At 33.7% G+C, this 25,541-nt stretch overlaps 1 protein-coding gene across 2 annotated transcripts in view; it reads right to left on the minus strand.

The window, feature by feature from the left end:
• unc5da (unc-5 netrin receptor Da) overlaps positions 1–25,541 on the minus strand; it is a 357,691-nt gene that overhangs the window by 31,160 nt on the left and 300,990 nt on the right. For both annotated transcript variants that reach the window (XM_073934871.1, NM_001328349.1), the window contains 3 exon segments: positions 17,476–17,880; positions 13,944–14,028; positions 3,799–3,970 (listed from right to left, as the gene is read on the minus strand). In XM_073934871.1, coding sequence (XP_073790972.1) covers positions 3,799–3,970; positions 13,944–14,028; positions 17,476–17,880 — 662 coding nt within the window.

Below are 25,541 nucleotides of genomic sequence, written 5' to 3' on the forward strand. Positions count from 1 at the left end.
ATTAAAAGCTAATACATTTTTAATATAATCATTTACCAAAAAAAATTCTTTAGGCCTTTTGTTTATCAAATTGCACAATAATTGAATACATTTTAAAACTTGTAATACACATACAAATGTAATATACATACAGTTGAAGTCAGAATTGTTAGTCAGCTAAATAATTAGCCCCCTGTTTATTTTTCCCCAATTTCTGTTAAAAAAGACTTTGACACATTTCTAAACATAATAGTTTTAATAATTCATTTCTAACAACTGATTTATTTTATCTTTGCCATGATGACAGTAAATAATATTTGACTAGATATTTTTCAACACACTTCTATACAGCCTAAAGTGACATTTAAAGGCTTAACTAGGTTAATTAGGTTAACTAGGCAGGTTAGGGTAATTAGGCAAGTTATTGTATAACAGTGGTTTGTTGTTGACTTCGGATTTTTTTATTTAGCTTAAAGCTAATAGCTAACAACTTTGACCTTAAAATGATTTAAAAAAAAAAATAAAATTAAAAACTGCTTTCATTCTAGCTGAAATAAAACAAATAAGACTTTCTCCAGAAGAAATAATTCAAAGGGGGGGGCTAATAATTCTCACTTTAACTGTACATTTATAAGATGCAATTTAAAATTGGAAACTAAATTTCTTTAGTTTATTAGTTTATTAAATTGCAATGAATGATATTAAATAGTAATACAATTACGTTAAAATAAGAAATCCAATAATATAAAATCAGAAAATAAATAGAAATTAAACTAAATAGTTTAAAATCAAATCGATAACATAATTTATAGTACAGGAAAAAAATACAATGCAAAATACAATTGTTAAATTTCCATCAGCTTTTTTGTTGTCATTGTTAACCCCCCAAAAAACCCTACCAGATGGTGTTACCCTGTTGTGTCATTTAATTCTTAATTAAATCTTTTCAAATGAACCTTTGAACATTGCAATTAGTGCTAGAATTATTGTTTTTGAACCACTTCTCATCCCATCCTTAAACACAAACATAATCAAATTCATTAGTGGCACCACAGCTTTCCATTACCTTCACAACACCACATGCAAATTTATACACCAATTCATCCACTATTTCAAGCAAAGTTTATATTATAATCATGGTAAAAAAAATAGTACAGCTTCCACGCCAGTCATCGTTTTTTCTTTTCTAGCACACGATTCAATTGCTTTTAATGCAAAGTAACCAGGCCTCATTGTCATAAGCACTGACAGCTACTTACTTTCCACAACCCTGAGGCTTTTTCGCCAGCCGCTCTACTTTATAAAAACCTCGCTCAGCATAAAAGTATACACGCGTGCACATTAGGAAAAAAGGTGAAGATCTTTAGCTGAAATTATGCTTCCCTTTTCTTTATAGCGCTGCAGATGGAAGCACAGCTTGATTATTATTATATGCATCTGGTATTTGAATGTCAGGAACAGTGGGTGTGAAGCGGCCAGCAGGATCTCCAGTCCAGGTTCTCCATTTCAGCGGCTGAATACAGCAAAAAACGAAGCATAACTTTGCCCCCCGGAGCGACCTGAGCCATTTGAAAGCTTGATATTTCCCACCTAAACACGGCGGCGCACAGAAAGCATTGTCTATTACCTACAAATCAGTAGGTGTGCATTAAAGTCTCACACTGTAAAACACACAAAAAATCAGGTGTTATTCTCAATTCAGCAGGGACTTTTACTCTCACTCTCCTAGAAACAAAACTCATTATTTCAAACAACAGTCAAAGGTCTTCATGTCTTTAACACGGCGTCAAAATGACTCTCTGGCACAGAAAGAAACTGAGCTGATTGGCATTGTGAAGCATCTTTGAATTAGGGCGTCTGCGTTTGATTAGGGTTTGCTGAAATGTCAAGGCGCAAAAACGCACACTACAATATAAACAGCTCGGTTTCCTTAGGGTCAGTTTTGCTCCAGATCAACTTTGATGAAGTTCTTTCAACATGTAAGAGCGGTGCGAATCCCGCTTTTATGAAGAACTGCGAAATATCAAAGGGAAAGGACAGAGTTAATAAGAGAGTGGCTTCTTTAAAGTGCGATGCAGGGATGTCGATCTGCTGCGAAGAGGGCATGTCTATTGATTCTGTCAGTTGGTAACCTTCAGCATTCTTGCTTTACAATGACTTTTCAGTTCTTTATTATTGAAGTTTGCTTTTAAAGTATGAGACTTAAGAGTTTGAAGAATTCACATTCATTAAAACGAAGGGATTGCAATGCTTTTCAGTTGAGATGAGTTGGCAATACCGATTTATCGGTTTCATTTTGATGAATTCATTTGGATTCTTAATTTTCAAGAACTATCTTTTTGATAATGTTATTTTCAGCTGATGTGTGACTTGGGAAGTTTTTATTAAGAATGTGAATTAATTTTAGTTATAATTTGATTTAGGCATTTTTTGTATTTTTGTTTAGGCTTTTTTGTTTATAAAATTGTTTATTAATTACAAATGAACATTAATGGAAATATACATATATAAATCACATTAAAAATTATGAAAAAAATTAAATCTGAAACAATTTTCTCATGATTTTTAGTCTTTAAAATTACAAGAAATAAAATCAAATATAATAATGTTTTAAAAAGGAAACATTTGAGTGCTTTCAGCTGATGTGAGACATGGGAAGTTTTTGTTAAGAGTGTGAATTAATTTAAGTTTTCAATTTTAATTTGATTTATTTATTTATTTATTTATTTTTTTTTTTTACCGTGTTTTGGCTTTTTATTTATTAGACTGTATATTAATTACAAATTAACATAAATAGTAATATACATATTTAAATCACAAGAAAAAATATTGTAAAATAAAATCTGAAACAAAATTTTCTTTAGATTTTTAGTTTATTAAATTACAATAAATAAAATGAAATATAATAATGTTTTAACAAAGAAACTTTTGTTTTTGTTTATTAAATTGTATATTAATTACAAATTATCATAAGACATTTGAGTGAGAATTAATTTTAGTTTTAATTTTTCATTTGATTTAGACAATTTTTTAGTATTTTTTGTTGTTAATTGTATATTAGTCAACATAAATGGTAATATACATATATAAATGACATGAAAAATATCATGTAAAATAAAATCTGAAACTCAATTTCTGACTTTAGTCTATTAAATTACAAAAAATACAGTTAAATATAATAACATTATAACAAGAAAACGTTTGAGTGCTGATGTGTGAACTATTTTTTGTTAGAAGTGTGAATTAATTTTAGTTTAAATTTTTTAATTGATTTAAACACATTTTGTGTTTGTTTTTTTTACTGTCTTTAGACTTTTTGTTTATTAAATTGCATATTAATAACAAATTAACACAAGTCATCTGAGTGAGAATTAGTTTTAGTTTTAATTTTTAATTTGATTTAGATCATATTTTGTATTTTTTATACTGTCCTTAGACTTTTTGTTTATTAATTGTATAGTAATTATAAATTAACACAAGATATCGGTGTGAGAATTCATATTAGTCACATTTTTTTAATTTGATTTAGACATTTTTTTTAAATATTTTGTGCTGTCTTTAGACTCTTTGTTTATTAAATTGAATATTATTACAAATTAGCATAAGACATTTGAGAATTAATTTGAGTTTTTATTTTTTATTTCATTTAGAATTTTTTTTGTCTTTTTATGTTATGTGTTTTATTTTTTAACTTAAACAAATAAAATGGAATTATTGTTGATTAAAATCAAATTAGGAAATGTAAATCTATACCCATTTGTGGTTAAAATGTTCTTTTCTTACAGTACTGCATGTCAGCTTTTAATATTTGAGTCTTACCTCCCAGCTGTTGTCCTGTGTTTGTCTCTTAAGCTTGATATTCCAGTCTTCTGAATTGACATCTGCACAGTGGGCGACTGTCAAGGCAACAGGGCAGGACAGAGTCAGGCCAGGAGGACCGTATGTCACCTCTGGACTCAACAGTATCTCCTGAGCTTCATCAGACAAAGCACTGGGCATAAAGAGAGAGAAAAGGTGATTAACTACTAATGTCAATCAATCAATCAATCAATCAATAAATCAATCAATCAATCAATCAATCAATCAACGCATGTAATGCATATTACAGCAGAATATCTGACTTCAACAAAGTTTTTCAGATAAACAAGAATGTTCACTTAGCATGTTTCTTTAATATCTTAAACATATTATGGTATTTTAATGCTTTAGAACAGCAAAAACTTCCATACAGCACCTTTAAAATAAACCCCACATCAGACCACAACTCATGTGAAGCGCTCATGGGAAATCCTCGCTCGATATGTGCTGTAGTGTCAAAATAACAGTATTGATTTCACCGGAAGATGCCGATGTTGGAAATAAATGGAATTAGTTTGGTTAATAAACACGAAGGCAAGCTACTGCGATAACACCACAAGCAAACATTAGCTCAAAACCACACGCAGTGTTCTTAATGGAAACATGCCAAGAAAGCAGCGCTCGGCTCTCCCCGCTAACACAAACACAACAGATTAGCCTGCAGACTCAGCGCTAATACAGATATATTGTACTTTGGGCTGGTTGAAGTGATTCCAGAGGGCAGTTGGACTTGATCGGGTGTGGATCAACGGAAAGTGTGTGTGCTTGTGTGTGTGAGTTCACTGGTCGATGGTGTTGTTTGAAGTGCTTTCTGAGGAGCCCGGTGACATATTGAGACAGTTTGGACGTGTTAGCGTGGATCGATACGACTGCTGTGGATCCTCAACAAGGATTAGTCATCTACAGCAGGGGAGTTAGGCTGGGCCGAGCGGCGCCATCGAGAACTAACACATTGACACCGCAGATTACATGAACCAGATACCTGCTGTCAACACAACTGTGATGGTTAGCCATTCACTACTCTGCGCACAGAGATCCAAGCTCCATTGCAACACTTATAAGTAATGTTATCACATATAAAACTTTCTGCCATGATGCTAAGGTGTTTTGAATAGCCTTTAGCATGGGCAGGATTTCTAAAGAGCTTTTAGTAAAAGATCTTGGTGTTTATTTTTAAGTTCTCAATTTACTGTGAAAAATATTGGTAAGTTAGAAGTTTTTATTTTTATTTTTTATTAGCACTTTTGAGTTGCATTATGGGATACTGGTCGCTAGTCTCTCTAAAAGATTTTAAACATATGGATTTTGACAAAAGCTCTATAGCAATGATGCTTCAGATGAACATATGGGCAGAATATCAAGTGTTTACTTTACAACCGGAGCTGTTTCTCATTCTAAGCAGGTGGTGTGCAAAGACAGCCTTCCAATTACAGTGTCTGACACTGTACTGCACCAACAGGTCACTCACTTCACAACCTTCTAATTGCTCTTTCACTTCGTCTGCACTGTTTGTTTACGTTGATTTATTTATATTGAGTAATTACCTGTTCCCTCCCCACATCCTCCATCTATTGGCATTGTTTCCAAACTCTTTTGTGTCTGAAATAAAGGCAATTACTGCTGATAAAGCAGCTAAGCTTGTTTTTGCCATTCTGGAGAGGCGAGGGAGTGTTACCTGACATTTAAAACCATTTAATGAAACTAAACTAACACAATCATGCGCATGAAATGCACATCAAATGGAACGCTGTGTCTCATATTTGATGGAATATTAGTAACAGCGGTAAACAAATGAAAAACAGTTGAAGGGGCCATCAGTATTGATCAGTGTGGGTTAATCTGATGCCCCTCTTGTGCTTTTTTAATCAACAGATTTTTTAATTACGGTGGCATAGAAACACGATTATGACCAGAAACATCACTTCCTTACACATGTGGTATTTGAATGTGAAAACAAAACAGCTATGATCAACATTAAAATAGTCCTAAAGCCATAAAGCACAGTTAGATACTATAGAATAGATATTAAATTTCAGGGAAATGCAAATTTAAGGCAATGTTTATTTTTTAAATGTATTTTATTTTGATGTATACCAACTAACTATACTGGTATGTAAAAACATAAATCCTAATAAAAAATGACATTTTTTTTTTAAATAAATACAAAAAAAATTGTAATATAAAAATGTTTAGTAGAAATCATACAATCATATCTCTAAATTATGAAAACTTAAAAAATAAAATAAAATATAGTTTATCTACGTCAATGTTGTTCTTGTTGGATAAAATGAAAATATATTTTTAAAAAATTAAATAAAATTAAATTATTAAATTAGTTTCTCAGTGGTACTAAAATGTAATTTTGGTAGAAATCAGAAATTCATTTCTAAATTTGGTCAATGTGTGCAAGTTTCAGATAAAATAAAATAAAATAAAATAAAATAAAATAAAATAAAATAAAATAAAATAAAATAAAATAAAATAAAATAAAATTAAATTAAATTAAATTAAATAAATGAGAGAAGTTTCCCAGTGGTACTAAAATGCAAGTTATACATTCATGTCTAAATTTGGGCAATCTAGACATGCTGCAGATAAAAAAAATAAAAAATTAAAATAAATTAAAATAATTAAAATAAAATAAACTAAAATGAAAATAAAAATAAAATCAAAAGGAGTTTGCATGTTCTCCCTGCGTTCGTATGGGTTTCCTCCTAGTACTCCGGTTTCCCCTACAATCCAAAGACATGCGGTACAGGTGAATTGGGTATTCTAAATTGTCCGTAGTGTATGAGTGTGTGTGTGGATGTTTCCCAGAGATAGGTTGTGGCTGGAAGGGCATCCGCTGCGTAAAAACTTGCTGGATAAGTTGGCGGTTGATTCCGCAGTGGCGACCCTGGATTAATAAAGGGACTAAGCCGACAAGAAATTAATAAAAGCAAAACAAAACAAAACAAAAAATTTAAAATAAAACACAAAATAAAAAGTACAATAAAAATTTTAATAAAAATAAATAAAAATAAAATAAAATAAAATACAGTAGTTTCTCAGTGTTACTATGAGGGCAAAATAAATAAATAAATAAATAAATTATATATTTGATCGTAAACAAGTTAAAATGTTCAATTAATCGAGATTTAGCTTTAAGCATGCACGGGTCCAGCCATTCTTCATTTCCTACGTTTCATCAAACGTAAAGAACGCTCTGAGATGCAGCTCTAATAATGAGCAAATACATCACCTATTGATTCCAAAGTTTAATATCCGCCTGGATAACAAAAAAAAAAAAGGAAAACAACCCTGCTTTCATTAACACAGTGTGAATCATTTCCTAGTAATACAAATGGTCGCTGCCATGTCCAGGTGAATCCACGAGGGAAGAGTACAGGACGGCTTTAAGCTCTGCAAACAGCCCAGAGGTCTGAGCAAACTCAATCCTATCACTGCGAACAAATAAAAAGAGTCTCTGATTGATCCTTTTTCATGACTTTGCTCTCTATAGCCGCCGTTATGAGGACTCTGGAGATCACACAGCTAAATTTAGGAGGCTCTGCAGATTGATTTCTACTTCTCTCTTCTTCTATACCACCATCTGTAGATGCTTTGTGGTCAGATTGCAGCGTTGCGGATTGAATTTCTCCACCGCCACTCACCAGGACTGTCAAAAAGATAGGCTTTGACTGACAGCAGGGTTGAGCATTGAGCACTTGACTGACAGATAGCTGTGTGATGGTGGTGTTGGCGGGCCGGATGGGAGGTGGGGAAGCAAACAGCTCTGCGCTTATCGGACGCCGGCAGGTACCTTCATCTGTGCTCTCGCCGAGATTGAGGTTTTTTCATCTTTGAGCAACTGAAGAGCCTCTGAACACTCGTGACCTTTGATCTCTATCAATCCCTAAGAGCCTGCATGTGATTGAGGCTGTCTGATTCTAGGTGACATTCGTCGGTTGACAAGTTTAGTCTTAATTCCCAGCTCGCCAAAGTTTGCTCATCATTTTACGGAGGGTTAATCCCAGAGTTAAGCTGCTCGCCAGAACAAAGCAAGCGACATTCTGGAAGATTTTGGTTCCTGAAACACCAAGCTGCATCGCGATTTACTGCACTACATATGTTTACTGCTCACTACACACTCGGTGGGGAATACAGAGTTGAAGGCAAAGTTATTAGCCCTCCTGTGAAGTTTTTATTCTTTTTCAAATACTTCCCAAGTAGTGTTTAACGGAAGCCTTTTTTGTTTACTTTTTTTTTCAATTGGCTACAGAACAAATCACTGTTGTCCAATGGCTTGCCTAATTCAGCTAACTTGCCTAGATAACCTAATTAACCCAGTTAAGCCTTTAAATTGCACTTTAACCCTCTGAGGTCACCAGGTCACGCCGCAATGACCAGCATTTTTTTTAAAGGACTCTTTTTTAACGGTCTAGGCAGATAAATCACAAGGTGCAAAAGCATTAAGGGCTTCTCCAAATCCACTTTTTACTTTAAGCTTTTTTAAGCTACTTTAAGGATGGAAGAATATGGTTTGCACTACAGCACATGGTCTAACAGGATTGTGCTTATTCTTTTAATGAATTATGGATGTGTTTTGAGAATAACGTCCATTAAACCGATCAGAGTCTCATCTCCCATTCCCTTTAAGAGTCAGTTGTGTCGCGCCATGGCGCATTTGCTATTCACATGGTGGAATTTGTAAATGGAAAAACTGAACACTTTACTAGTGAGAAAACAGTTAAACAGACCATCTGCAGTGTGAGGAAAAAGAATGAGCTACCTCCATTCGGCCTCTTAACTTTCTCTTTACTTTTACTCTTCACTTTACTCCTTTACTTTCATGGATAAGGAAAGGTGTTGTACACACTCCACTGAAGTCATCCATTAGCCTATATATATAAAATTTTGTTTGTTAAGCGCAAAGATTTGTTTCAAAACTATTTCTAAATTTAGTTTTAATTTTCAGCAAACAAATAAAAGAACAATAATAAAGAAGTGTGGTCAAAAAACCGAACACACATCATATTCTTATGCCCCATTTGGTCCAAAACCCGACAGGTGGACAAATCTAAACTTGTTTTTATTAAAACAAATATAAATATGCATATAATAAATAACACTACTGCTAACAATAACATTATACAAAAGCAAATTCACATGAATAAATTGAAAAAAGCCCCCTGACATGAAGTCATGGAGTTAGTGGTTTTTATATTTATGTAGAAAATAATAATTTTTGTAATATTTAATTCTGTAATAGTTTTTCATTTGTAAAGATATGTGTTGCTGTACATCCTGTGTGTATTAAGTTATGTGTACGCATTTTGGGCGCACAACTAACATGCTCTGCGTTGGACTTTAGACCTGCTTTCAGCTGGTCAATGGCACGGTCTATTTCAGTTCCTCAAAATAACAACGAGCCAACAATGCGGCTTAACACACCTCCTTTTTAGACTAGAAAACCCATGAGTCCACAAAGTGGCGCAAATAGATTTGCAATTTAAACAACATGGTGCAAAACATGAAAATAAGGTTGTGTTGGTCTGAAAATAGCAACACATCGAACCTAACACGTCTTGCGCCTTATTGCGCTAGGTGTATGATAGAGTCCTAAGACTACCCTGTTAATTTTGGTCACAAAAATAAGTGTTATACACCATTCCAATCTGTTAGGTGTCTACTTCTTTTGTGTACACGCACAATAACAACAAAAGTGTGTGCGTTTGCAAAATAAGGAAAATAGAGTATGCATTCTTTCTTTTGTCTCTCTGCGAACTGTTTTTAAGAAACGCATCACTAAAATGAACTGAAACTCTGTGAAAACAAGACACACAGAGATGAGACATATATCAATAGAAAGCTTAAAGTGTCATGTTGATAACACATATTGTTTGATAAAGTGATCACAATGAAACCAACACTAGGTCTAGTTTCTTAGTCAGAGTTAATTATTTTTAATGCGACTACTTTGTTATTATGAATTTCGGCAGACGCATCAGAAAAAAGAAAAAAAAAAGACTACAGAATCTCCACTCCTCTGAATAATATTATCTTGCAAAATAGCTAGAAAAAAATTAAGGGCTGTCATCATGGCAAGACAATTTTTTAGTTTTTTTTACAAATTAGTTATTTAATCTGATATGTTCAAAATATGTTTAGAAATCTCTAATAAATTAGTTTGATATAATTAGTTTTTGTTTCCAGTCTAAATAGCTAAAAATTCTTAAACCAAGAAGAATTTTCTTAGAGATGTAAAATTATTATTTTATTAAAAAAAAGCTTCTTCATAAAACAAGTGAAATAATCTGCCAGTGGGCTAATTATGCTAATAAAAAAAACAAGTCTTTTGCTTACCCCACTGGCAGATTATTTTACTTGCTTTAATGATAAACCTACATCAAATAAACCTAAATCAAGACTTTTTACTAGTCTAGAAAATGCTTCTTGATTTAAGGATGTTTGAATGTTTGAACAGATACATGACAAAACCTTTAAGTAAGAGCATCATGTCCATTAATGTAACATCATCAAACACAGGTTAAAAGTTTGATATTAAAGTTTATGTTTTTTAAAGGTCTTGTTGTGGTTTTGACTAAATTTGTACTTGGTCTTGATGAAAGATTAGGAGGATTCAGGAATTTATTTTGCAAAACGCTTTCTTCAAATGCAATCAGTTCTAATATAATTTATTTTGTTACTGTTGTGCCAAGTTAAAAATTAACTGGAGATTGTGACTAAAACATAAATAAAAGTAATACAAATGATGCAAAAAAGTACCTTTAAAATATTACATATGGTATGATTAATATATACAACATCACAAAAATATGCGCACACTGCAAATGTACAACAAATTAGACATTAATATTAAGTGACCAAAAAAAGTTAGCAGCAGTGATAAATGATTAAATAACATAATTAATCAGCCGCTTTAAACAAACAAGTGCTGCATTTGGATTGCAGATACATTAAAGTCAATATTTTACTAAACACTAGGGCTAGGTGGGTGTCAAATACAATGGCGGACACTGAACACAAACAGGCTGAGAAATGCTCATTTAGCATGCATTGCCTGTACTCTGATGTCTACAGCGCTGGTCTCAGGTCACATACAGTGCCATTGTTTCAGAGTCACCATCTTTTTTCCCCTTGTTACGACAGGATGGCACACGTGGCTGATAACCTGCTGGACTTGGATGTGTTTAACCACTCTCGCACACAGGCCCAGCATACTAACTCTATGAAAGTACAGCTTTTTAAATGAGCCCCAGGAGAGCAACACATACCTGCCTTCAATACACATGCCTACCATCGAAACCACAGCCTTAATCCTGAAACATAATGACTGCTCTCAGCAGAGATCCAGTCTGACTGACTGACAAATAAAGGGTTTCATTTACCTTAACTGAAATGTTTTAAACAGTTTAGTTATTCAGAAAACTGGTAAAAACTTTGACATGGTCTCTTATTTTTTTTTTCCACAGCTGTATGTATTTTGCCGCAAAATAACACAGCTAAACTTACAATGGTGAAAAAACCGAAGTTAAGAAAGTATTTGATAATAGTGAACTCTGCAATTTTCCAATCTAATCAATTCATGCTTTAATTCATGCATTAATTAATTGCATTTTCTATAATCAAACTTCATATAAACCGTCTGCAGAAACACCTTGATTGACATTCTCCTGTTGTACGTGTCATCAGAGGGTGAAAGCCCCACCCATTAGTGATGGTCTCTTCCTCATTAGCACAAACAGCCCTAAGTGAGACGCAGCCCTCCGCAATTCATGCTGTACATACTGAGCTGTACATACTGAAGATAATGCCAGCGACTGAGTGGCATTATAAATATCAAATTTTAGGATGCAAAACACAAATGAATGAAGATAACCTCCATTCTACCTTATTCTGAGCCACTTCTTTTGAGATTTTCAGTTTTTCACAGAGATAACGTTTGTTGTCCGAATAGCAAAGTTTGGTCACATTTTATTTTGAGGGTTCATTTGTTGAATTTAAGTTATATTGTATCTTCATGTCAACTAATTCTCATTATAAGTAGACTGTTAGGTTGGGGTTAGGGTTTGGGTGTTAGTGTAACTTGCAATGTTTCTTATAGTCAGTTAAATGTCTGTTGAATGAGCAGTATCAACAGATATTAAGCAGACAGTCTACTAATACCATGAATCATCAAAATAAAGTGTTACTCATAGTTTTTAGCTAAATTATGGGGGTTTTCCTAGAGAAATAACAAAACAGGAGGGTGGCGGGAGATGGGTGTGAAATACAGGGGACTTTCAGGAAAAACAGGAGTGTTGGCAGGTATGGTTAGTCCTGAATCTGCTACTATGCTGAGGCATGGCACTTGAAAATGGGGCTGGGAGCACAATCTTATTTAAAATTAAAAGTGATAGTTACCAAAATGGCACAATCTGGATCAAAGCCTAAAATGGGCAGTTTCAAAGAATTATAATTACTGTTTGCAAGTTTTTTTTGTGCTGAAAATTCATGTACACACTTTAGGGACATCAGTAGGGCTGAGCGATAAAATCGGTATCAGTATTTCTTGACAATTGTGAATAACGAAATAAAAAAGTTCAGTATGGAGGCTATAGTTTTATTGAAATGTGGCTGCTAAACAAAGCCAATAAGCTAAGTGTGTAAGTTTGTCATTTCCAATGGAGGCGCGTGACTTGCACAACGCACACATGTTGTGCAAGCAGCAAACATGTGGCACACACATATGTTTCAGGTACACCTAGTTGAAAAACATTGGAAAACTTTTCCAAATGCTACGAGTGCACCGTGATTCATGTAAGTTGAACTAACCAATCTACTTTACGCTTTGTACATGGAATATACACATTTCAGTAACAGCAGACTAATTACATCAGACAAACACAGCGCACTCAAACACTGCAGTGCTTTTTACTTTAACTTAATTAAACTTGTATGGGAGCGGCAGCAATGATTTGTCCATTTGCCATCCTTTGAAAAAATGGTTGATGGTCGCCTAGTTATAAGAGACACCAGTGGAGCACGAGCACTAAGCGCACTGAAAATTGTAAAGGAAGCCACCTCGCGCTTGTAACTTTAGGTCAGAATAACAACACATGCAAAAATGAGTGCTGTATAGCAGCAGTGAGAAGATAATACAGTAAATTAAAAATGATGTCAGGATGTCACCAGAGTAGCTTTTTGTTTACTTTTCTTGTGCATCCCAGCCACCAGCTCCCCATCTGAAAGAGTTTTAGCATCGGGGTAATGTACGCATCCAATTTCACAATTTGTAATGTTGCAATATGTATTAGAAGAATGATTAGTTCCTTAAGTTGAAAGCTCAGATTTGATTATCATAATTTTTTTTTGTTTACAGAGTTTGAGGTTTATTGTATCCTAGTTTGCTTTGATTATTCAGTATTTACCATTGAACACATTTTGTAACATTTTATTTATCAAGTTTAAGAGTCTTTTTAGCACTTATGTTTATTTTTTTATGAAGAGATGATATATTTTGTTTAAATATTTTTGTTTTGATTGTTAAAACTATTTACCTTAGTAATGTTGGTAAATTAAAATAAAGTGGTTAAATGAAACATATCATAATATACCCAGCTTTGCAAAACTAAAAACGAAAAAGTCAGTGTCACTTTCAATTGTATTATTTCTTTAAATCTTGTGTCTGACCATGACTAAAAAGAAAAAAAAAATATTTGAATAACAAAAAAGTTAAACACTTGTTATGTAACTGCTTAACTGTTCAAAAATATTTACCAGCTGCAATAATCTTACAAATATATATGATACAAACTCAAAACTAACTTCATTTTGTTTTATGTATATGGAAGCTTGGCTATTATTTATTATTTATAATGACTGGTATGGCTTTGTGTGCCATCTTGGATGTATTTTACCAAGTGTGTTGCAGTTCTCCATAAAAGTTTTTTAGTATCTGACAAAAAAACAGTTACAGACAACTTACAAAACAGCATATTTAAGTTGGATCAGCCTCAATACTGTGCCTTTTTCTCTTTCCATAGGCATCTCTCTAGGTTGTGAAACAGCAGAATAGTTGAACAGCGCCTCAGTTTTGTGCGTCAGTGTCCTGGATATATTACCTGGAGTCCTGCTGTGTAATGCTCATGTACAGTTCCCAGGTTGTGTCCTCTTCAATCGCTCCATGAGGCACCAGCAAACTCACACCTAGCCGAAAACAAAACACAAACACACACACAAAAGCAAACAATTTATATGATCTGACAACATGACGGAATGGGACTTGGATGCTAAACTGGAACAAACAAAAGTTCCTCTTTTGGAAGCACTCTTAATTTCCCTGAAGCCCTTTCAGTGGAATGAATATTTCGGCACAAGGCCTGGAATCACAAAAAAAGCTCAACATTTTTCTTCTGGGACTCTTGCATGACAACATGTCGTCTTAAAAATCAATCTGAAACCTTCCTTCTGTGTACGATGTGCACCTTGTGAAGTGATGAGGCTTCTGTAAAGTTGTTAGAGTCACTATTCGCCTGTAAAGGTCTTAAAAAGGCTTCGGCACGCTTCAACAGATGCACTAGCCTCTAACCTTTCTCACACACTTCTGCAAGCCTGTCAAGACTCTTTACTGCATGTGACAGGATCAGAGGTGGAAAAGAGCAAGGGAGTGTAAAGGAGGGAGAGAGAGATGGACCCTAGAGACTCCTAAATCAATGCCGCCCTGCTGGTCTGTCTGCTTCTCTGTCAGTTGCCCCCTCTCTCAGCCGCTGGGTGCCGTGCACTGCCACCGGATACACTGAATGTGTGAGAGAGGAAGACAAGAACGGAGAGATGGAGAGAGAATACAGAAGAGACTGAAGGGTGCTTGCATACTAGTCTGTATCTCCAAAAATGACGAAGCAAGTATGTTTGGCTGCCTACTTAGAGTGCATGTAAACAGATATCATGTAAAACAATCAAATGAACTTGATCACAGTGATATTGTCACATCATACAAAAACTGAAGCATGCTTCTAGAATCTGATTGGCTGAGAGCCTTTTTTAGTTGTATGATATTCTAGTGATAACTGCACTCCCTCAATATAAACCACAAAGATATCTGTTATATGGAAATATATGCAAATTATATATCTATATATGAAGTACACTCAAAAAATGATTATTGCCAGTAATTACAATTAAGCAAATAAAAATAATAATAATAAAAAAAAAAATAATAATAATAAAAGTATAACATAATTATTACTGTTATGAATGATACTGTCTTAACATGACTTGAATAGACTTGAAACAAAACCTGATCAAATTACATAAACTATACCTAATTTGTTGCATTTTTGGTCAGTTTGGATGTTACTTTTGGACTTTGGAAAAATTACACAATACATATTTAAAAATGTATCCTGTTTTGAGTTATAATTTTATATAAGAACTTAAAAGGTGATTATATTAGGTAAATAACAATACCTTATTAAAAATGAGTAAAGTTTGTGTATTATACAAGCATAAAACAGTACAGCACTTATCATAAAAATGTATTTAATTCATTCATGCAAACTGAACATGAAGGGGTTAAGCTTAAACTATGCTAACCTTAAAGTTGGATTTATGTGATTAAATTGGAAGGAAATCTAATTGAATTGCATAAAGTTTAACTTTTGGGTTACATTATTTATGTGAATATGGCATATGGTATATATGGTCCTCTACACACACACACACATATATATATATATATATATATATATATATATATATATATATATATATATATATATATATATATATATATATATATATATATGTGTGTGTGTGTGTGTGTGTGTGTGTGTGTGTGTGTGTGTGTGTGTGTGTGTGTGTATGTGTGTGTGTGTGTGTGTTAATATATGACCATATATTGTAGCTAACAATTATGTACATAATATATATTATATATACCAACAATTATGTACATATTTGTAATTAAAATGGTTGAAAAGCTATTTTTGCTAGTATTTCAACATATATTTTGCATATACTGCATGACATATATAAATTTATAATAATTCAAATATGAATTTCCTTGTCATATATGTACTTTGCATATGAACAGTTCATGCCTTCTGAAATTTTCATCATAAATTATCATTTTTATTAAGCTCTAGTGTGTAGGTTCAATAAATTCACTTTCAAGGCAAAGAATCAGTTCTTTTCATAGTCTTCAAAGTGAAATACCTCAACATAAAGGAAAGAAGCTGAGAATAATGCTAATTTCCTATGGAAATTTCAGATGCACTTAGAGGTTTTTGCATCTGAACTCTTCATATGTTTGTCATATATCCAATTTGTGGGAATGCTGTTGTTGAGTCACAATGTATTTTAAGAAGTTTTTTTTAAGACAATAATGTAGCTGTTCTGACTTCAAATAGGCAAATTATTCATTCATTCATTCATTTTCATTTCGTCTTAGTCCCTTTATTAATCCGGGGTCGCCACAGTGGAATGAACCGCCAACTTATCCAGCACGTTTTTTACCCAGTGGATGCCCTTCCAGCCACAACCCATCTCTAGGAAACATCCACACATTCTCATTCACACTCATACACTACGGACAATTTAGCCTACTCAATTCACCTGTACCACATGTCTTTGGACTGTGGGGAAAACTGGAGCACCAGGAGGAAACCCACATGAACTCCACACAAAAATGCCAACTGACCCAGCCAATGCTCGAACCAGCGACCATCTTGCTGTGAGGCGACTGCGTTGCCATGTGCAGTTTATTTCACACTAAAATGCCTACTTAAAAATGTGTTTTAAGAGTTGCACACATAAAAGAAAGTTTACCTTGGACAGTTTATTTTTAATCTACCTGATTCTGACATGCCGCTCTATAGTGGTCAAACAATAATTATTATTTGTTTTGGATTAATACATTAAAAATAATCTGTTATGTGCTCCTAAGCAAACTGATTTTTACAACGAGCTAAATTCCATTTGGATTTGGAGACTAGTCTGATTACAAACAGATTTTTTTGGGTTTATGAATGTGCAGCTACAGACAATGATAAAAAAAGTCTCTTAAGCATCAAATCAGAAAATTATAATGATTTCTGAAAGATCTGCGACATGTACCAGCAGGTTAACGACACTGATGAAAAATCCACAAAATAAATTAAATTTTAATAAATATTAAAATGGAATACAGATATTGTAATTGTAATAATTATGGATAAACATATCTATCTATCTATCTATCTATCTATCTATCTATCTATCTATCTATCTATCTATCTATCTATCTATCTATCTATCTATCTATCTATCTATCTATCTATCTATCTATCTATCTATCTATCTATCTATCTATCTATCTATCTATCTATCTATCTATCTATCTATCTATCTATCTATCTGTCTATTTGTCTGTCTTGACACAAATCAATTCAAATACCAACTGATTGTTTGACAGCCAGTTCTTATATACTTTCTACCCAAATATATACTTATACACCCAAACAAGCATAAGATTTTCTAAAGGCAACATGTGGACCTAAAATATACTTTATTTTTTTACTCACATGCAGTTTGCTTTGTTTCTATATTTATTTGATGTTTTACCCTCTCTTGCTTGTCCTTCAATCTCTCTACAGCATGCGTTTAATAAAAACACACCTGCATTAGGCACCACCAGTCGTCCTCCACCATGCCCGAACACCCCACTGGTCCTGAGCGCCCGCTTGCCATTGGTCATACTGGAGATCAGCGCTGGCTGGATGGAGGTCAGCTGACTCTTGCCCCTTCCACCCAATGTGCCCCCTCCGCCCCCAATCTCCTGCACCACACCGCGAGGGAACGTTTGGGATGGGGCTTTTGCATGGTACTCTGCCCTTTCCGAAACACCCAGCGACACCATGAAGGAGCTGTGCACTTTGACTTTGAGGTCTGGAAGAGGGTCAAAGAGGGCAGGTTCAGGGATGAGCTCTTTCTCCATGGAGTCTGGGAAACAGATGGGGCTGGTGTAGGTTCGTGACACCGTCAGGTCGGGCTGCATGGAGGAGTTCATTAACAGAGGGTTACCTGGAACACAGAGCATGAGATACTTATCATTTATTGTGTCTGGTGTCTATTAACTCGTTCACAACCATTTATGAGTCCAATCTTTTACTACATATGTTTCCATCAACATATTTTTATGCTTATTTTGAAATATCACATAAAAATGCTTAAAGGTGCAGTAGGTGATTGTCTTCAGAAACATTTTTTTTGTTGTGCTGGTTGAAAGTCTTTTCACAATTCAATAGGAAAGATTAAAGTAAATGATCTTAATGTATTTATATGGATTTTTCAACACAATCTCACGGCAATTCGTAACTTTTTCATTTAGTGGCTAATTCGTATGAATTCGTACGATCTAACTCGTACAATTTAGTACGATTTGCTTATCCCCCAATGACGGTTGGGGTTAGGGGTGGGGTCAGGTGCCACGCCTCCTTTTTAAAATCGTACCATTTCGTACGACTGAATTCGTATGAATTCGTACGAATTAGCCACTAAACTGGCAAAACGTAAAATACTTACGTTTTCTTGTGAGATCAGGCTGGGATTTTTACATTTTGAGTAATGCATAAGACTAAAAATGTTCACTTAATTAAATATTAAAGGGCTGACAATACCTAAAATTCTGATAAGTAGTCCAAACTGTCTGTCAACAAATGTAAATTTGTTTAATAGTGCATCTCCGCCATTTGCGTGTACACGGGTGCATGCACGCTACGCGTTCATGTGCTGATGAGGGTCGATTTTGTTCTGTTAGACTCAATTTATGGATTTTATATTTGCAAATGATTCATGCAATATTCCAGTTTTGCTCACAAGTTTAATTAGCATTTTTGGATTTAAACAAATCTACTCTAAACGGTACATTTAGGCGGTGCTATGGACCTTCTAAAAAAGTACAGAAATTATGGATTCAAAATCAAGCAAAGAAGAAGCTCTTGTGATAGAAGCATTGTTTACATGAATGTATAGGTAAACACAATCATCAACATTCAATTTGATATAAAGGAATATAAAAGCTACAGCTACTGAATAAATTGTTGAATACCATGACTATACAAGCTTGCAAATTACATATTTCGATCATAATTCTGAATCCTACTCTGAAAAAAAAGAAAAAAAAAAACACTCAAAAAGTTATGCTTGCTGCTTTTGTTAAAAATGTATTCAAAATAAGCTGAAACAAGACAGTTCTTGAGACTTTATTTGGACAAGGTTATTTTTTATGTTTAATAAAAATTAAATTTTTAAATTTGTTAGTTAACTTAATCGATTTGTGTTAGGACACCATGAATGAATTGTGTGGAACCCAGCATTTTTTCAGTTTAGTCTCTGCGTAGACTTTTTTACTTATTTATTTTTTTTGCATTTTATTTACACTTAACCACATTCAAGTGTTCATAAAATGCACTAAGGCAGAATCATTTTAATTTATTTTTAATGCATTTTCTTGTCTTTCTCTCTCATCTTCAAAAGTCCTTAAATTGACCCAGACACAGCTTGAAACTCATTTGTGTATATAACTGATACACTGCAGTGGGTTTTTTGGTTATATTTTGGAACACATGGGCCTTTGATCATTTATCAGTGTACATCTACAGGCCCAGCAGTACAGTACAGTACAGTACAGTGCAAACTGTCTATCATACACTTTATGTTGACCTGCAGGCCTTCTGAGCCTGCAGAATTCAACTGAATCTCTGCAGGTTCCCAAAGAGCTCAAACATCCATCATTCAAAAAGTTGACTACATTCTTGGGCTGGCTTTGCATGTTTGTTTATTAAATCATTTAATATTTACTAGACGTAAAATATTTATTGAACACTAAATAATTTAGGAATGCTTTCAGTTATCTGCACGCACACAGTACTCTCGGCAACTCAACATTTAATTCCATTCTGCAGAATTCAATTATCTTTTTTTATAATCAGACCCAACAATGTTAAAAAAGTACTGTACACTCCCAGATGAAAAAAAAAAACCTTTAGCAATTTATAATACATACTGTATATAGATTTTTAAACCTTGTTATGTTAAAGTACTTACATTAATCTGTTGTGGTAATTCTATACTTGCTAAGGTAACAATACATACAAATGACCCAATACTGTAGTTTTCTACAACTATAGAGTATATTATAGTATACACTGCAATAAACATTAAGTATACTACAAGATTTATGACTGTTTATACAACAGTTCTGTCTGGTTCTCATAATATTAGTACTCTTACAGCCTCTTCAATGAATACAGGTTTTCAGCTTTCTCTAAAATATTTGCCTCAAGCTTATAATAGCTTTGGATTTTTCATTAGTTTTAGTTTTGATTTCGCTTCGACTTTTGTGATCAAATTCATTTAGTTTTAATTAGTTGTTAATTGATTAAATTTAATTAATTAAATTAAACCAGTCTGTTTTTCTAATAACTGAATAACTCTGTGAAATTGGCTTATTGCGAGTCAGAGGAGGGTGTCAGGCATGTTAATAAGTAAGTCTTTGTGGATAAGTGCTTACTGGAGACGTGAATCGTTTCAAATGATTCAAGTTCAACTGGTTTACTTAGAAGATCCGGTTAAAAAAGATTTGTCACAATCAGGATCAATAATACGGAAATAAAGCTCCTTATTGGACACTAATTTGTTAAATTAATACTTTTAAGTATTGGCTGGGGTCATATTTAATGCTGTCACCATGCTGCTGCCATGTCCAGTCATTGTTTTTGTCGCAGGAGCAAAAGCGAGGACTGACTAGAGGAGGACTGGCTTGGTCTGGCCAATGGCAGCAGAATTACAGACTTTGAAGTGCCGTACGGCTTAAACACCTGGCATTGTAAAGTAAATAGATTTACTTCTAAAAAGCTTACAGTAGGCTTGTGTATTAAATACATTTACAAAGACTAAAAGGAAGGATGTTGTGCCATCATTTTAGTTAGTTTCAGTTAGCTTTGTATATACACATGCTATAATGCTAGTTATAGTTTTTTTCGTTATTTATCTGTGAACTATGATAACCTTGATCTGCTTTTGTAACTGTTGAGGGCAAGTAAAGAGTAAATACTATCCCTTTAACATTTCACATTTCACTAAATATTCAGTTTTTTATTTTTATTTTAATGGCAGTCAATGTAGACAGATGCTTGTGGTGTGTTCCAGATGGTGGGTGACATCCACCAGCAGGTCTAAACTGGATCATGGTAACCAGCCAAACCTTGATGTGTAGCCCTTGCAAAACTCTTACCGTGAAATTGAGAGAGAAAAAAAGCAGTTCTTAAAGTGATGAATTATGATGGCACAGAATGTCTCCACTTATCAAAATGAACCATCGAGACAAACCCAACAACAATCTTGCGATTATTAGAAGCAGCTGCTCCAGCGGTGTGAAGTGATCCCACTTGTTTCATTACGAGCTTTGACAGATCGCGCAAAAGCTTCACACTCGCACAGACACCCCTCAATCTGTTTTATTCATCAAAAAGCAATGGCTGAACGAGAGCACTTTCCTCAGAGAGGTGGCAAAAAGAGGTGTGAGAGGGACTCATTTTCTGTTTCTCAGATTGGACTGAGGCCCAGGAGGACAGACTGCGGCTCGCACTCCAAACCTCTCGTTCCGCACATCTTTTCAAAGTCTGAATGTGCGAGAGTTGTCATGCAGGGCTAAAGGTTTCGCTCTTCATGACAGCAGTTGTCTTGTGTGATAGGAGCGTCTATCGGAGTCACTCTCTGCTGTTGGTGTATTGGCAGTGCTGTCAAAAACTGTCGCTAGGCAACATGACTATTGCCACCATTTTTCAAAGCATTTTGTCGAGTTGTAAATGCATCAGTGAATGAGAACAGATTTCAAATAGTGATAAGACCTCTGGGCAAATCTTTAAGCGAGCTGGCACATTTCAGGCAGGTAGCCATTTGTCCATCATTAGTGCATTTGAGCAAAATCCCGTTATGTTTAGTTAAGCTTAAGACTAGTCTAACATTTTGCCATATGTAATGCTGTGTAAAATAAAATAATAAAACAAACAAACAAACAAATAATAATAATAATAATAATAATAATAATAATAATAATAATAATAATAATGCATAACAATAAATAACAATAAATAGTCATGTATTTCATGAATATTTTCATTAAAAATTACATTTTTTATTACTGTTATTGTAATTATTATTACTGTTATTATTATTATTATCAAATTAATATTTTTAGCAATAATAACAGTAGTGAATACAGAATTTTATGAATAAATTAAATTAAATACTATTACTACTACCACTAATAAAAACACAATTAATTATACATTTAATAATAATAACTATTAAAGAGCCCATATTATGGGTTTTTGAAAATTCCCCTCCATGTAGTGTGTAACACAGCTCTAAGTGAAGTGAAGTATCCAGCTAAGGCTTAAATCTGTTAGTGTACATTGTTTAAAACGGTTGATTCATCTATAAAAGAGTCGACTCATAGTGCTTCAAACGAGTCGCCTTGATACCGATTCATTAGGTGTTTCGCCATGACGTACGAACGAAACCAAGTTATTCACGTGCACGCGCAAACCCGGGAGATTTCAAACTTGAGGCCCCGCCCTCTGACGCAGAAACCCAGACACACACACGCACACACGCACACACACACACACACACGCACACACACACACACAAACAAACATGCCGGTCGATTGAAGTCACACTGCAGATGGATATATTGAGTCTCTACCCAAAGATGAAACCTCAGCATTATAACCAAGCAGTTGTAAACTACTGGAAACTTCTGGAAACTACATGCTACAAAGAATTCTTCATCAGCGTTTGTTAAAGGAAGGATCAGTAAAGAGTAACTTACTGATGGACGTCAGGATGGATTTTTCTTCCTCCATTTCTCAAGTGTAAGTACGTGCGATTAAAGTTGCCTCGTTGACTCTAGCTTGCAAATGTATTTAATTGTGAATTGTTACTTGTAACCGCGTGTACTGTATCAGGTTAACTCGCTTTATTCTCATATCGGGTGCAAAGTCACGTTAAAAACGCGACGCGTGCTGCTTTTTTAACAGTGCTCCGTGGACGAGGAGTAGTGTGTGTGTGTCTGTGTGTGCGTGTGCGCGCGCTGTCGTCCGGAGGTGTGTGTGTTTGTGTGTGTGTGTGTGTGTGTGTGCGCGCGTTGTCGTCCGGAGCAGGGTTAAGTGCGTGTGTGTGTGTGTGTGTGTGTGTGTGTGCAATATGTGTGTGTGTGTCTGTGAAAAAAGCAGAGTGAGAAGCTAGGAGATCTCCTCAACTGTTTTTGGAGTTTTTGCTCAATAAAATAGTTAGTCGTTTGAATTTTCAAGTCCATAGTCTGTATTTACATTGACCCACTGGCAGCTGGAATCCACGTCTACACTATCGTGTATGAACTGTGATTACTTTAATATTGCTGATTAGCTGTTTGGCATTTCACTCTCTGACTGAAGGCAGTCGACCAATCGCAACAGACTGTCATTGGTCCAATCAGCGCAGATTAGCTTCGCGCTAAGGAGGGGTTTGGGAACAAATGAATCACTGGACGATTCATACAGGAGTCGCTGGGATAATTAGGTAAAAATAAATGCAGATTATAAGACCACGAAAGTGTTTTTTGACCTTGCATGCATATTAAACTGTTGTTGGAGACCCTTACAACCAAGATATGACCCTATTTCATGTATAATATGGGCTCTTTAAGGTATTTAATAATATTTTTCATTTAAATTAATTATTATGATTACTATTATGATCATGGTGATAATGATTGTATTATTATTATTATTATTATTATTATTATTATTACTATTATTATTATTATTATTATTAGCAGCAGCAGCAATAACAACAGTAGTAAACACTGAATTCTATGAATAAATGAAATCAAATACTACTACTGCTGCCACTAATAATAACACATTTATTAATATATTTAATATTAATAAATATTAACGTTTTTCATTATATATTTCATTTAAAATAAATTAATAATAATAATAATAATAATAATAATTATTATTATTATTAGTAGTACTATTATTATTATGGTGATTGTTATTATTATTATTATTATTATCAAATTATCATTATTAGCAATATCATTAGTAAAAACACTATTAAAAACTGAATTATGTGAAAAAATAAAATGAAATACTACTAACAATAATAATAACAAAATTATTCGTATAATTAATAATATTAAAAATTGGTGACTTGTGGGGGAAACAGGAGCACCCGGTGGAAACCCATGCCAACACAGGGAGAAATTTTTATTACTATTATTCAAAACCATATAGATTTAACTGTAGCATAAAACAACAGTGTGTATTTTAGACCCTGAACAATTCTATGCCCCCCAATTAATATTCATGAGCCAGCCTTGATATTTTTATAATGTCTTCAGATTTTTACATGCCCAGCTACACCTCTTTCCATTCACCCATCCATCATTTCATTGATGTTTTAGGCATTTGATGGGTTCACCGTGGCGTCTATCAGCTCATGTGTTTAGAAACTTCCAGTCTCGACATCTGGTGATCGGCATGTGTGTCTGTAGTGATGGTGATGTTTAGTGGGCCGAGGAGAGTGATAGCACCATGAACGAGCCCCATTACTGAATAGAACTAGTGCTCCGCTCTCTGCACCCCTCCATCAACATCAATCTCCTTTTCTGGGGGCGTCAGACGAGCCAGAGGAGAGAAAGAGCAGAGAGACATGGAGAGTAAATCAACTAACACCCTAAAGCAGAGACGCAAGAAGACAAGAAACACAGTGAGCTGAAAGAAGGATCCTAAAAAAAGTATTGTTTTAAGCCATCTTTTTCTTACTCAGGTAAAGTGGAAACCAAGGGTGCAAAATAAAGACAGTGAACAATATTTTTCTCTGCAGAAGGTTTAAATAACAATAGTAATACACTTTCTATATTCATATCTCTTTCGCATAAATTTATTTTTTGTTAGGTCTGGTAGTTTATACTGAGATTGTGATAGAATGTGATTTAGATAAAAAATGTAACAAGCTTAATTAAGTAGATAAAATAAAATAAAATTATAACACAAAATAAAATAATAAATAAAATTAAATATAAAATAATAAAAAAGTAAAATAAAATTTTATAAAATTAAATTTAAAATGCGATAAAATAAAAATAATAAAATTAAATGAAATAAAAAAAACTAACACAATATAGGAAAAAAAATTCTGAATGAAAATAGTTTCACTGCGAAAGAATAGTAGTGATATAGTAAAATAAAATAAAATAAAATAAAATAAAATAAAATAAAATAAAATAAAATTAAATTAAATTAAATTAAATTAAATTAAATTAAATTAAATTAAATTAACACAATATAGGGAAAAAATTCTGAATGAAAATAATTACTGGTGAAAAAAAAGTAATAGTGATTAAAAACCTCCTTAACATCTGAATAAACAGTAAGAAATAAAATTAAATTAAATAAAATTAAATAAACGGTATAAAAAAAACTGTACAAAAAATCTAACAGGTTCAAACTAGACAAAAAAGACAAATAATGTATAATTAAACCACATAAATAAAGCATTCTGAAAACATCAAAATAAAAAGAAAATTAAAACAAAAATATGAGTCTTAAAACAAAGCAGAAAAACAGACAGGTTAAATCAAAACTTTAACATTTCAACAGTTTGCAGGTTCAACAGTTCAAGTTGAA

Source organism: Danio rerio, chromosome 21 (genome assembly GCF_049306965.1).
Source record: "Danio rerio strain Tuebingen ecotype United States chromosome 21, GRCz12tu, whole genome shotgun sequence".
NCBI lineage: Eukaryota > Metazoa > Chordata > Actinopteri > Cypriniformes > Danionidae > Danio > Danio rerio.